This window comes from Meleagris gallopavo, chromosome 12 (genome assembly GCF_905368555.1).
Source record: "Meleagris gallopavo chromosome 12, MGAL_WU_HG_1.1, whole genome shotgun sequence".
In the NCBI taxonomy this organism is placed as follows: Eukaryota; Metazoa; Chordata; class Aves; order Galliformes; family Phasianidae; genus Meleagris; species Meleagris gallopavo.
This window is the reverse complement of record NC_139415.1, coordinates 19,066,178-19,080,289: the sequence shown is the minus strand read 5'-3', so window position 1 is coordinate 19,080,289 and position 14,112 is coordinate 19,066,178. Positions and strand designations below refer to the sequence as shown.

At 51.0% G+C, this 14,112-nt stretch overlaps 1 protein-coding gene across 2 annotated transcripts in view; it reads left to right on the top strand.

Annotated features, from left to right (window-relative positions):
* Window positions 1-5,470: 5,470 nt before the first annotated feature.
* The window catches only part of UACA (uveal autoantigen with coiled-coil domains and ankyrin repeats), a 28,360-nt gene continuing 19,718 nt past the window's right edge, over window positions 5,471-14,112 (top strand). Inside the window, exon 1 of one of the 2 annotated variants that reach the window (XM_085233632.1) lies at window positions 5,471-5,639. In XM_085233632.1, the coding sequence (XP_085089758.1) occupies window positions 5,583-5,639 (57 nt within the window). In that variant the 5' untranslated portion in view covers window positions 5,471-5,582. The remainder of the gene's footprint in view (window positions 5,640-14,112) is intronic. The other variant, XM_085233631.1, reaches the window with a different exon arrangement.

Sequence of the window (14,112 nt, the reverse complement as noted above, 5' to 3'; positions counted from 1 at the left end):
AACCCAGACATCCTATACACAGGACAAGGCTCTCGTTCCCCAGGGAGAGCTTTCCTGCTGCTGCTGACTCCATCACTAAAGCTTTGGAAACTGCGACCTGTGTCGCCTAGGAGCTCATTTCCAGTGTAGCCAGCCAGCAAAGCCAATCCCAGGAGGATGGAGAGAGGTGTGCTAATAACAAACAGCTGCTGGAGACAGCTTCCTCTAGAGCAGACCTGTGTCTGTGTGCTGTTATTCCCCACAGACAGAGCTTTGTTTCCCTGAAGACCTGTCTGCAGCTCTGCCAGCATTCAGATGGATTTGCCCGCTGTATATTCCCACAGAGCTGCATTTCTGTTCGGTGCTTTGGCCCAGGGCACTGTGACAGCCCACAGGGCAGCCTGATGAGCGCTGAGTGACAGGTGTTGTGTTATCAGACTGAAGATCCTGCCTTCTATTGTTGATTGCTCCTATAGCCAAAAACACCTCTTCTGTTTGCAGTGTGAGGAACAAGACTAATTACTGGCCACAGTTTTCCAAAGGTGTGTGAAGGTGAGCAGTTTGTGGTGTTCTCTTACAGCCACTTCTGTTTCTATTCTGGCTGTGCAGCACTCGCATCCTTCAGTCTGAGCACTGTGTTACACAGAGATCAGTCACAGCTGGGTAAGTACTGACATTTGGGTGTGATCTGTTGCCTTCAGTTGGAAATTCGGTTCCCTTCTAACCCCTGAGAGAATGTGCTGCTTAATTAATATAATTGATTCCATGCGCTGTGGATCGCAGTGTTAGAAACCTTCCAGCTTTACGCCTGTGTGTCAGCGTGGTTGTCTCATCTCAACCATCTCACTTACCTGAAGACAGGTGTGCGTTCTCTGAGCTATAGAAGGGCTCAGCAGGGCTTCACCAGCCAAGATGCCTTACGCCTTCACCTTTCCTGCTTATGTTTCAAACTCTTCTCCTTGCAGCTGGAACTACAGTCCCATGCAGTCCCAAAAATGAAGGTCATCGGCCTCCTGCACAAAAAATGAGGAGCTGTTGTGTCCCAGCCTGAACTTCATGCACTTCCACCACCAAAACAGACTCCCTGCCTTTGGGTGTTATCTTCTTTTGGGGTGTGTTTTAAGCAGTAAGGAACAGTTACAACACCCTGTTTTGTTGGCTGGCTCAGACGGTTGGCAGCACCTCGTTTCTACACTGACTCGTGCCCTGATGTGCAGCTCTGCAGTCATATCCCGCCTCTTCCCATTCCCATTGCTGCCCTTCTGGGCACGCAGCCGGGGTGCTTCAGCTCACGCCGTGCCGGGTGCTGTGCTCTGTGGCAGCTCCCTGCTGCACCGATGGCCAGGCACTGCTCTCACAGAGCTGCTGGAAGCACTGAGAGCCGCCAAGCTGGCAGCTGAGCTTTTGTTAAATTCAGCCCCGCAGAGGCTGGCACAAATCTTGTTTCCTTCTCACGGCGTTGTGCCAGGCAGGGTCAGGAGCACAGCGTGTGAGCACTGGCTGCGTGGATTCTTCCCTTCTCCTTGGAGCCCACAAGAAAAGAGTGTGAAAGGAGTGAAAAGAAAGATTCAGCGCTGGATCTCTTTAACTGTTTGTTGTAGAAGATTTCCTAGTGTTTGCTGGCATTTCTCCGGGGCTGTGTCTCCTTCTCCAGCTGGCTTGGGTGCTCTGGATCTGCATGGCCATGGCTGCAGGCTGCTGAGGGGCTGGCAGGGGCACCGACCCAGCCTGGAGGGCTTGGGTGAAGCAGCCTCTCTCAGGAATATTGTGTCCTGCCTGTGAGCCTGGGCACGAGGCAAGGTGCAAGAAGGGCCAGCAGAACTGTGGTTCTTCATCGGTTCAAGAGTAAAGGAAATAAAATGATATCCTCCTCCAGGTGTGTGCCTGGCATGGAGATTAATTTACCCGGATGATTAAGGCAGCAAGTGGTGCAGGAAGTGGTGGGGTAATTTAATGACCCAAACAGAAACAGCAAGGAGCGCATCTCCCTTTCAGTCGTGTTGGGATTTGATTTTTGTGTTCCATTAACAAACTGATTGATAAACCATAAGCTTGGAGAAGTGTAAAGTTTTCCAATGGATTTGTTTTCCTATCTTATAAAGTAGCTGAGAAGCTAAGCTTGTTGAGACCCCTTTTTGGTGACATGTTGCCATGTCTGTATAGAGGCTGCAGCCTGGGCAGCTGTCTGTGTGTCTGCAGGGAGATGAGATGCTCCTGCACGCGGGCTGGGGACTGCGAGTAACAGCCACATGGAAATCTGCAGCTCCGTTGTCTCTCCTGCTCATAAATTCAGTGTCAATTTGGTATTACCTACGTTTATGGAGTGTGTGAGCACCAAGCTTTGTGTTGTTTGTGACTCATTCAAATATTTCTCTTTGAATTCTCTCTGAATTCTCTTTGATGTGTCAATGTTGCTTTTCCAATAGAGCACAAATGCAGACTTTGGCACTGTAAGGCTCAGAAAAGCCCCCACTGTGGTGAAGCTGTTCCTTCCTTCTCTCTCACTGTACAACTTGGCTCCAATTAGTTTGTCTTGACTGCGAGATGCTCAGGCCAACACTGCTTCTATTTCAGAGGAACCTGCCAGAGATTAATTAGATCCCAGGCCTGTTGGAAGACTAGCCAGCAAATTCCGTGTGCCATTAAATCAGTACTTATCACACCAACACTGTTGGAATAAACATCCCCTTTGTTGTGCTGCAGTAGGCAATGATTGTCACAGAAATGAAATGTTTGAGCAGATACGAGCACGATATCTTCTGAGCTGCATCAGCTGTTTGCTTCGATCAGATTTTAGCCGTGGTTACTGAGATGGCACTAAGTGTGCAGCAGTGAGTGCTGCCCTGCCGTGCTCAGCAGCGCTTTGCCAATCCCACCCCTGGCAGCACGGAGTGTGGACAAAGACTGCAGGGTACACAGCATTACTGATGCGTGAGCATTTCGTGGACATCCACCACGCCGTATGTCAGTGTACAAGGAGGCACACAGTCAGCATCAGTCACTGTTCCGAAGAAACCTGCGGTTTGAAGTCATAAAGAATGAAAGAAGTGAAGTGGAATTGGGAAGGCGGCGGAACAAATACTCAGCAGGAACTGCAAATTTACATTCGGACTCTGTTTGTCAGCAGAGAAGTGACCTTGTCTCACCACCCTTTGGATGTGCCTCAGCAGAGCTAATGCAGGGCATAGCAGATTGGCTTGCATTGGCTCAGCTCACAACAGAGAATGGGGAGAAAGTGTGTCCAGAGCAGTGGGGAGTGAGGTGCCAGAAGCCAAGAACCAGTAACAGTGCTGGTGAGAGTGTACTGCAGGACGAGCAAGGATGCATTGAACCAATGGGCAGAGAGGTGGGCTGTGGAGAGGGGTGATGTACAGGGAACTGCATGCCAACAATGTTAGCAGCAGCAGCTTTAATTAATCTGGGGAGCAAGTGAAAGAAGACTGTAGTAGGTATGTCCAGAACCAAGGGACAGTTCTGGCACTGTGGTCAGGGGAAGGGCTGGAACACAGACAGCTTGCAGTGCAGGGGCTGTGCTCAGAGCAAGGCAAACAGAGCTGCACCACGTACTGCTGAGATGGGGAGATGTGCTGGGTGCCCTCCTGAAACGTTACGACTTGGATGCCAGTCAAATGTACAACTCGGCGCCTTGTAATTTAACATGAAACATCTTGTTCTTGTGCTGACACATGCAGCACTAGGGCTTAGGGATGGCGTTTGGATTGGGAACTTCCTGCTTTGATGGGAAGTAAAAAAAAAACAACCCCAAAACCCAACCAGGTAGGCTGTGCTGCTTCTCTGGCTCATCGCTTTACCCTGCTGAGAGCCAACTTCTGAGAGCCATGGTGTGACTGCAACAGGCTTCACCCGTGGCTGATTGCAGCAGGGGAAGGCAGCTGACATGGAGGAAGCTGAAAGAGCAGAGAGCCAGCTGTGTGCTGCAAATGCATACATGTGATTGTCAGCAGATGGGGAGTTGCTTTGGCTGTGGTTAGGCATTTGGAAATGCTGTGTGTGGTGTCTCAGCAATGAAACGGTATCATGAATTACTTTTAAAATTCTGCTTTCCCTGTACAGAAGGAGCTTCTGTTGAACAACATAAACATGGTGGAAGGAGGAGAAAGCTGCTGCTATTAGCTGGGTCCTCACACTCAGACAATTATTTGGAAAGTTGAACCTTTTGGTAATGAAAACTTCTTTCTAATGAATCAACCATTTCTTTTTGCAGTCATACAGCAATGGTTCTGGTCCGAAGAACTCCAACCAGGTCATCTGCCATAGGTTAAACTGATGCTGAGGCTTAGCTTTGTGCTTGGATTTGTCAGTGGACACTGCTTGGTCACGTTTGCTCCAATCCCCAGGCAAACACCCCTGTGTTTGATGCCACAAAGGTCATTTCTTGAGGGAAGAGAACCCTAAAAGCATTCTGAGCGCGAGCTCTTCTCTCCCAAGAGTTTAAACCTGGATCTGATCCTTTTCAGATGAGGTTGGGGTGATTTGCCTGGGGAAGGTTTTCACCCAGCAGCCCTTCCAGCACTGCAGATGCGCACGATGTGACTGCGTGGGGCTTTGGGCAGGGGGAATTCAGCCCGACCTCTTTGAGCCTCTCCAGTATGCATTCAGGACACCGGGATCTCTCTGAACAGCCGGCCTAGAAAGGAACCAGAGTGTTTGGATACATGGCTCACCTGAACTGATTAAAGAGCACTGACATTCACCTCGTGCTCTGCTTATTTTAGGGAGGTGCACATTGATTGAATACTTCCAACCCTGCTGTCGTAAGCAAGGCTTTAGAGTTTACAGAAGCCAGGAGCTGTAATTAAATGGCCTCAGCGCGGTGCTGAGCTCAGAGCTGCGCAGAGCTGTGTGACGGGCTGTGAGCACAGGCAGTAAAAGGGCTCAGGGCTGGTGACACAAGTGCAAACTGCCGCCTCAGACATTCCTTATGCAAAAGGAGGAAACTAATTACACTGTTTTAAACGCCATCCCGACTCAGCTCGTGCATACACGACTCTGATGGAGGACGCGGGATGTCTGCAAGGACAGCAGCGAGTTTGCACCTTCCTCTTCTGGCAAGTCTGCTCCGTGCCAGCAGCAGCGCGGCACCGCGTCCTCCCACCCGCTTCCCCAGGCGGGCGGGCGGGCGGGCAGCACGGGGCAGGCGGACCTCGGGGCTGTGCCTGCTTCCTGAGCACAGCCAGGCCCGAACTCGCAGCCTCACGGACCGGCCCGCCCTGTGCCGCCCTGCGGAACCCCGCGCTGTTGGAGCGGCCGCCAACGGGCACCGATGGCCGGGCACCCATGGCAACGCGCCCCTGCCCAGCACAGAGCGCCCCCTGCTGGGCGGGCGGTTCCGCAAACTCCCATCCCTCACAGCGCCACTCCCCTTCAGGCGGACTTTAAAAATGAGGAAGTCCCACCCCCTCTCCGCGTGGCGATTGGCCGCGGCGCCCGCGCGGTCGGGCGGCGATTGGCCGCGATGCCTTTCGGGGGGCGGGGCTACGGGCTAAAGGTACCACGGCGGGCGGGGGTACGTTTGTCCCGGTCGTGGCGGCGGCGGGTGCGCGTCGCGGGGTGGGTGCCGCGCGCCCGCCCGGGGCCGCGCCATGAAGAGCCTCAAGTCCCGCCTAAGGAAGCACGAAGCCGTCATCGCAGGCAGCGCGGTGCGTGCCGAGCCGCCCTGAGGGGCGGGGGTGGGGGTCAGAGGGGGTCTTGAGGGACCTTGCGGGGCGGCCGGGGCTGGCCCTGGGCACCCTCCGTGGGGTGCGGGGCCGGGCAGTGCTGTGCTGTGCTGTGCGCGTGTTGGGGCGGGAGGGCGGGGGACTGAGGGAGCCGGGCTGGGAGGGCCGTCGTGTGGGGACGGGCGGGCGGCAGCGGGCGCGGGGCACCTCAGGCTGCGGGCTGAGCCCTGCGGCGGGACGTGTGGTGCCCGGCGCGGCCGGGGCTGCCTCAGGTGGAGCGGAGCTGGGGAAACGAGGACGCAGAGCCTCTGCGTTCGGCTCCGGTGTCGCTTTCTGCCCCCGGGAGATCCAGCGCTTCCGTGGCTTTCCCTGCCCCTCGGGCCGCTGTCGGTGCTGTGATGAAGCCGGAGCGCGGCGTTCGTTGCGGTGTGCGGCAGCGAGGTTTGCTTAGAAAACGTCCCGAAAGCTGCGGCGGTGGCTGTGCTGCCGGGGCTGCTGGTCGCCCCTCGGGGTGCTGGGCTGCGGCAGCTGGGGGTCCGGGAGCAGGGAGCCCTCGTGGTGGTTGGCTGTCGGTGGTTCCTTATGGCTCGGGTTAGCGTTACCTGGCTTTAAGCGGCTTTATTGGCGTCCTTTTTCATTCTCTGCAGATGGAGTTTGACGAGAGCGGTACTTGTGAGCGAAGGCAGCTTGATTCGGAGGCAGGATTTGGTTGCTGTTTGTGATCGCTCGGTGAATGGTTTCCTAGGAGTCAGCCCGGGCTGCTGCCCTACTCGGCTCCTGCCGTCCCGTGCTGCCGGCTGCCTGGGGTAGCGGAAAAGGGCGGCTTAATAGGGACGTGCTGACTTCTATCAGCCATCTTTTAAGATATTAGATTCCTTTAAAACGCTATTGCTCATTTGTCTTAAATTTGAAAGCATTACTTGAGAATAATAGTTCATTTGAAAGCTATGCAGACGTTCAGGCTTGTAAACTGCTGACAACTCCCTGGGTGAAATGACAGCTCTGTGTATGAGCACATCGCTGTGCGAAGGAGTGATTCAGATGTCTGTTATGATAATCTGTAACGTGTAGGCTGGCACTGGTTTGTGCTCTTCATTAGTCGTCCTATACTTTAGAACTGTTTGTTATTTCAAAGTAAGCCTACGGTAATTAAATGTCAACAAACAGTTGAAGTGATACAGCATTTGTGTTTGGTTTTTGGGTAGGTATGGGGGTTTTTCAGTTCTATGGGAGCAGGCTCGACAAGCCTTCCTTTCAAAGTAGTTTGATCAGTCTCAATACTTCTAAGAGCTGAAATCGCTCTTGAATACCTGAAGGAAATCTGCTTTAGCAGGAGCCATTTGTAAGCTGAATTTTGTAGCCACAATGTGCTCGCTTCATCTGTTCGTTCCATCTTTTGGTTACATAGTCACTCCACCAACTTCTCAAACGTATCCCCTTCTGTGTAGGGGATTCCTCCTGTTTCCTCCATACAGCTGGTGTTAATGGTGAGGCTGAAGGGAGGTGCTTGGATAAAGCCCACTCTGTTTGTGGCTGCTGGGACAGGAGGGAAGTGGGTGGGAATCCAGCCAGGCTGAGCTTTGTGGATCTTGCTTGAAAGCAGTGCAAAAAGAGCTGTCTGTTTCGGAAACTTCATCCCTCTCTCCTGTTCCCACCCAGTGCTATTTCCTGGGGGGTGGAGAGAAACTTAATCCCTCCATCATGCTTCCGAACGTTTTCCTTCAGTTAGGCAACAATTGCGTGCCCTAATGTTTTTTGACAGTGATCTTTTGGGAATAGCTTTACTACCTGTCCCAAAATGGACGCAAGCCAAAAATGCAGGAAGTACCAGTTCCACCATTATTCAGGGTGCTACATCTGAAAAATGAATTACCTGGTTTTGCCAGCTCCAGCCGGTGCTCGGGAGATAATCTGAGCAGCCTGCTTGCTAATGTCAGTGCTCTGAATAGTGAGACAAATGCTACTTGTCCTTTGTGCTGCTGTGGGCTGTGTGCTTTGAAGCAGATCCTGTGGCCCATGAAGGCTGCAGTGCACAGACCGTGGCTCACTAACCAGCTCTAATGAGATAAATTGCAATTAATGGAGTCGATATTGTACTGGGTGACTGCAGCAGTGTGCACTGCTAATAGTTCTGCGATTCCAAACCGAGTGCTGATATAGGTGTGCGCTTGTCATAGGGAGTGTGTTCTTCCAATGAAGTTAGGAATTCCTGCTGCAGTGTATGCATGAGGAGCTCATCAGATATGCCTGCTAACTGGCTTTTCTCGAGGTTCCTGGAGAAGATGCAGGGGGAAAGGTTTGTTTCTTGTTCTGTTTCAGACCTTTGCTGGTCAGCTTTTGCTGGTGAGTTGTACTTGCTGTGCTTGATGTCCATTAACCGATCGGTGTGGGGCTTACTGCCTTTCTATCCTTTGTAACGAGCTCTGTATGGGGGTGGAGGTGGCCAGGGCTGCTTGATGAGATTGGATGGCTGCTTGTGGTGCATGATGGAATCCTGGTGTGTTTGGGCAGGGCTGCAGCTCCTCCAGGCTCTTGGTGTCAGGGTGAGGCGTCGGGGCAGCCCACGTGAGGAATGCACACGCTTCGGTTATTGGCAGAGCTTCCTGGAGCACCTCAAGTGATGAGAAGGAGCAGGTAGAAAGCCATGCGAAAACTTGTCAGCTTTTTCTCCTTTGGGAAGAATAATGCTAAGGCTATTTAAACTATATTAACACACCCTGAATGTCATATGTAATTAGTGGAAACCATTGTGGAAAAAGCAAAGAGAGGCATTTGAGCTCTCATCCTGGTGTGACAGTCTCTGGTTATTAAATTAGTACCTGACCAACTTCTGTAGTTAGGGGCAGCTGAGTCTGTGTTAGTGCTTTCCTGCTTGTGGATGCTGCCAGGTTCTGCTGGCTGGCTTCCTCTGTGTGAGGAGGGGCTTGGGATCAGCCTCCTACTTCTGTGTTCAGCTCCCTAATGGGAGAGGACCCCGCTGCTGGAGGCACACATCGCTGTGAGGACAAACAAGACCTTGATGGCGTTTGGTCACAGCTCTGCCCTGTGCAAAGACAGAGCCTTGCTGGTGCCCGTGGCGATGCCTGCTCAGCAGAACCTTCCCTGTGCTGCTGCTGTGGGCTGGAGCCGAGTTGCTCAGCCCTTCTGTGTGCATCCCAGCACAGTTCACAGTGCTGCCCTCAGGCACCACTGCCAGGAATCAGCTCTGTAACATTTGAATGTCAAATCCTAGCCTGAATGCGATTATTCCTTAGAGGATGTTTGGGTTCCGAGAAGCGTTATTAAGACTTGTGCTGGTGTGTGCATTCCTTGGAAAAAAATTGTGCATCATTTGCATCTGTTTAAATGGAATCATGTGCTTGTTTGTGTGATGCTTGTGGTTCCTGTGAAGAAACACGAGGAGAGTCAGGAGCAGCAATTTGTGGTGCAGCCCTGTGCAGGTGTGTTGTAATTCTCGGGCAACTTTAGAAAGGAGTATTTATCAAGGCTTTATTATTTTGGAATGTTGCAATTAGAGAACATCTTAGAATTGGAAGTCTGGGGCATTCCTGCATGCTCTGAGGGCGGCTGCATTTTTGTCTCTCCCATTTGAAAGGAAAATGCCTCTTCCTCCCCTGTGTTGCAGGCCCTGAGCTGTGGGCTCCCCAGCTCCATTGGTTCTGTGGTGGAAGCTGTGAGCTCTCCTTGCCATAAGGGCTGCGGTGCTGCTTGGTGCAGGCACAAAAGGCAGGCCCCAGCCTCACTGTAAAAGGTACCTAACAGCCTTTGTTGTGAAGTGCAGCTGTGAGAGCTCTGGCTTTTTTCCAAGGTGCATGGGTAGGTCAGGTCGCTTCTGTTAGTGCTGAGCTGGGCTGTACCTCGGGGCTGAGAGGCTGGGGTGGCTCATCAATAACATGCACTTAGGTTATGTGTCATTGGCAATGAGATGTGAAGGAGATTGTATTTAAAAATAAACCTGAAATCTTATTCATTTATCTTGCTGTTTTTTTTTTTTTTTCTAGCAGCCTGATCATCCTTTGGAGTTGTGTGCAGCGTTCAGCACTTCCACTGCAGTTTGTGTGCTGCTGCTGGGCTTTTCCTCGCCCCAGGAATCTTACGGAGAAGAGAAGCTGGCAGTGCTGCTAGATGCACATCTCTCTCTGTGACAGTGGTGTCTGATGCGGCCTCAGAGCCCTTATTGTGGCTCTGAGAGGACAAGTTGTATATCTAGCCAGAAGGCTCACGTGTTTGTTTGATGCTTAATAATTTGGTATTGATGGGTTATGCCAACTATTTGTTTTGCTCTAATGTTTTGGTAGACTTATCTATGTTAATCCTAGGATGCCGTTACTTAAACAAGGCAGGCAAACAATAAAAATTCTTCACAGGAGCACTTTGAGAGCAGTGCACAAATGCAGCAGCTTTAGGTCTGCCCTTGGGTTTGGTCACTGTTCAGACTAAGCCTCACCCACTTGGTAGCATCCAGCGATTTTTCTGTAGGTGGAGACATTGGGGTGAACAAGGGGGCAGTGATGTCCTGCATGGGGGGACCTGCTGGGCCATCCCTGTGGTCAGGCTGGCTCTGCTTTTCCTTTATGTAGACTAAATGCTACGTCTTGCTCCTTCAGCTCTGCACTCTGAAACACACTTAAGTGAATACATACAGGCACTGATAAGCAGGATATGCTTATAAAATACAAAGTGCTGTGGTCTCCACTTGAGCCCTCTCTCCAGCCCTGTATCTGTGCCATCTTCCAGGCAGCACGGATGGGGGTGGCATTGGGTGGTGGGAATCCATCCTGCAGGGGAGTGATACCTGGTGAATGGTTCTGACAGAGCTGAGGGGACAACCTGGACTGCTGAGGCTACAAACAGTCTGCAGCTTTTACATAAATCACACTGCTTCAAAAGCAGCCGCCGTTCAGTGCTGTATAAAATGGCAGGGTGTGTCTGTTCACATGTTGGATTTAATCACAGCTGTACTCTGACCCCTGCAATGAGCAGAGTGAAATGCAGGAGCTGTTGGCTGTGCCCTGAGACATGCACCCTCTCAGGTAGGTCTGTTATCAGCCAATGTCTTCCTTTCCCTGCAGGAGAGCCTGTGCTGGGGAGGTGACTGCCTGGTGACAGCCCTAAAGTCAGCGATTCTTTCTCCCTCTTTGACAAGAGTTCTTATTTCTAACGGCCTTCTCAGACATCAAAAACTGTGCTTTTGGTTTTATAACTACTTACGTGAAAGTATCATCTTTGTGTTTTTCTTTAGAGAACGTCCAGGAGCACCCAGGTGCTGGTGACAGCTTGCAGGAAGCGCTGATGGCAGTGTGCTGCCAGAGCTCTCTGCTCCTGCATGTGTGTTATGTGCTTAAGTCGAGCCCTAATGGCATTAAGGGAGGATGTGCCTCGTTTATTTTTTTTTCATAATAGGATTATCTGCCTCGCTTGGTGGTGACGAGAAGCTGTGTTCACTTTCATAGGTTTATGGCAGCTTTCAGGCTGGAAGGTTTAAGGGCTGCTTTGAATTACAGCTGTTAGTCCTGAAGTGAGCTGCAGGGCGGCTGGGGGCTGGGTGTGCTTCACAGGACGGAGCTGTTTGCTGGCTGTGCTGTGCAGCTCTGGGAGCAGACCTGGGAGAGCCCTTCCCAGCCCAAGAGGAGCTTCCTGAGCAGTGCTTCTGTTCCAGCAGCTGGCAACTTGTGCTGTTGGTCAGCTTTATGGTAAGGCAATAATATGCTGCTGTGCACAAATGGGAGGAAAAGTAGCATTGCATTTGTTGCTAACTTTTCAAGAGTATCCTTTCGGACTTCAGAGTTGTTCTATCGTGCCGGCCCACAAAGCTATACCTGTGCTCAAAATGTAGTAAGGAGTGGCATTTCAGAGTGTGGGTAGCACACTGACCAGCTGTTGTGTCACATCTTCATTTGATTGTTTTGACTGAAGTGCTAGACGATAATGCAGTGGCAGCTGGTATAGAAAAGGAGGTTCTCTGCCAAAAAGCTGCATTGGGGAAAGTCTTGCTTCAGTTCTCTCAAATGGAGATGTATGACATCGTGCTCACGCTGGTGACCAGAAATCTTCTGTGGGCTTTTTGCTGGCATGGGAGCTCTTGTGAGTTTGCTGCTGGCTGCTGAATTCACTCAGGAGAGTGAAAATAGATTGATTAACTGTAATAGAATCTGTTTCAGAATCACAGAATGTCAGGGATTGGAAGGGACCTGTAAAGATCATCTAATCCAATCCCCCTGCTGGAGCAGGATCACCTAGATTAGGTCGCTATCAATCAACAACCTTTAAATACTGACTTTGCAAATTGCTTTGCTGGTTGTCAGCAGCATACAACTATTTTCTTAGCTGATCACAATTACTACTGGTGGCAATACCCCAGGGTTTCCTTTGGCAGCAGCTGTGTGCCCTTTCCTCCCCCTCGTTAAGGGCAGGACATCTGTCTGGGTGCAGAGGAGCGAGCAGCTGCTCTGGGTACCGAGTGCCTGACTGCAGATCCCTCTGGAGGTGTTGTCTGGGCTCTCACTGCTTTCTCATCTTCAGATACTTAATTGTAATGACGGGATGATGAACATGCTTGTTTCTGAAGGTCATAACCTTACAGAGTCCTACGAATCTTGCTGCTGAGCTTCTCAGTGTGCAGTGTGGAGCTGTGAGGGTCTGGCTGCTGTGCTGTGCTGAGTGCGCCGGCCTGCAGAGAGCTGCAGGATGGGCTGGAGCTTCATAAGGGAAAGCAGCTTTGCTTCTCGTCTGTGATGTTATCTCTAAGATAAAGGGCTTCAGGTTCAGGGAGAACAGTAGGTGGTGGTTTGTGGTGTGTGCAGTGAAGTTGCACAGTTCCTGGATGGTGTTGAGGATGCTAAAAGCTTGTTTGCACACCATGAAGAACTAGATAATAGGGAAGTTAATTGAAAATTATTCGGTAAATAATTAGAATCTCTCTAGCCTAGGAAGCTTAAATAGTTGACTGAAGGCTAGGAGAAGTCATCTGTGCTGGTTCAGTTCTTGTGTGGCATGGGGTACGTCTTGTAGACTAACACAATCCACACATTGCACACTTGGATCTTTATTATTTCCCACACTTTGAGCCTTCTGAGAAGGAGCTACCTGGGAGAGGAACTCCACCGGTGCAAATCTGAAGCTGGGCTGCACTTTCTGGAGCCATGACAGACAGCTGTGCTGCCCAAAGTTGGGCATGGTTCAGCAATCCTGGATCCTATGGGCAAGGCACGGAGGCTGCAGGACGGCCTCAGCAGTCACAGGGAGCAGATCAGGCAGACAGGCTGACACAGAGCACAGAAACCTCGTGGTTGGTTGGATTTGGGTAGATCTGTACAAGGGAACTCAGCTGGGCAGCACAGTCCTCTGTGTGGGTTCTCACCAAACTGATTCCAGCTGTGTAGGTATTCTTGCTGTTGCTTGTAAAATGTTGTGGTTTTTTTTTTTTTTTCCCAGAATGCCACTTTTAGCTTGAGGAGACAGACTTGGTTCTGTTCAGAAGATAACTTGTGATGATGTGGTCATTCCCATAGGCACTGAGTGCTCTTGGAGTGGTTCTGTCACGTGAACGCAATCGCAGAGATGCCTTGGAATGTCCTCTGCACCATGGCAGTGCTGTGAGGCAAAGTGCTGCTCCCAGCACATGGCACGGAGTAGCTGAAAAATGACTGGGGCAGGGCGAATAGTGCAAATAGGAATAGGTGTGATTAGCCTGTGATAGGTGGCTCTTCTGAGGAAAGCCATTTTAAGTTATTTCCAAGTGCCCTACAGGGGGTGTGTTGTGTGTTTGTGGTTTTCATGCTCTGCATCATGTTTGTCTCCCCTGCTCAACAGTGCTCTGCCTGTGATGTTGACCCAGCCCTCTAAATACAGCACTCAGGAGATCTCTGGTTAAATGCAGAGCTTGTGGAAGGAGACTTCCAGCTTCCCCGCTGTTAATCATGGTGCTGTCTACTGAATGTTTTGACAGACTCCTCTCATTTAACGCACTGGGAGACAGACTGGCAGCAGCAGTAAGCTGAAACCTGCTTCTATTCAGAATGGCTTCCATCACTGTAGAAGGAGGTATCTTTTTGAAGCGGAGGCATGTGTGTTTTCTAATTTAAAATGGGTTAAATTTCTGTCAAAATAGGATCAGGCATTCCATCTGCTCTGCAGTCAGAGTTGTCTCAAGTCTGATGGCGGGGCTGGTTTTGGCTCTGCGCTGCGGTGGAATGGGAAAAAATGACTCCTGCTGGTATTTCAGTCCTTCTGTGTTATTAGTGGTGAGAAGCTTGACCTTCATTAATGTCAGCCGACAGTTAATTTGACTAATGTGTTTGTTATTTTAAAGCGAGTGTTTGTGTCTGCGGCACAGGACGTGGTCGTGCAGCTCGGTGCGTGCTTGTCTGCTCGGTGAACATTAAACCCCAAAGACATTACTCACAGCACGAGCATGCAGGGAATGTATTAATAGCTATTGCTCTCCATCGCTCCG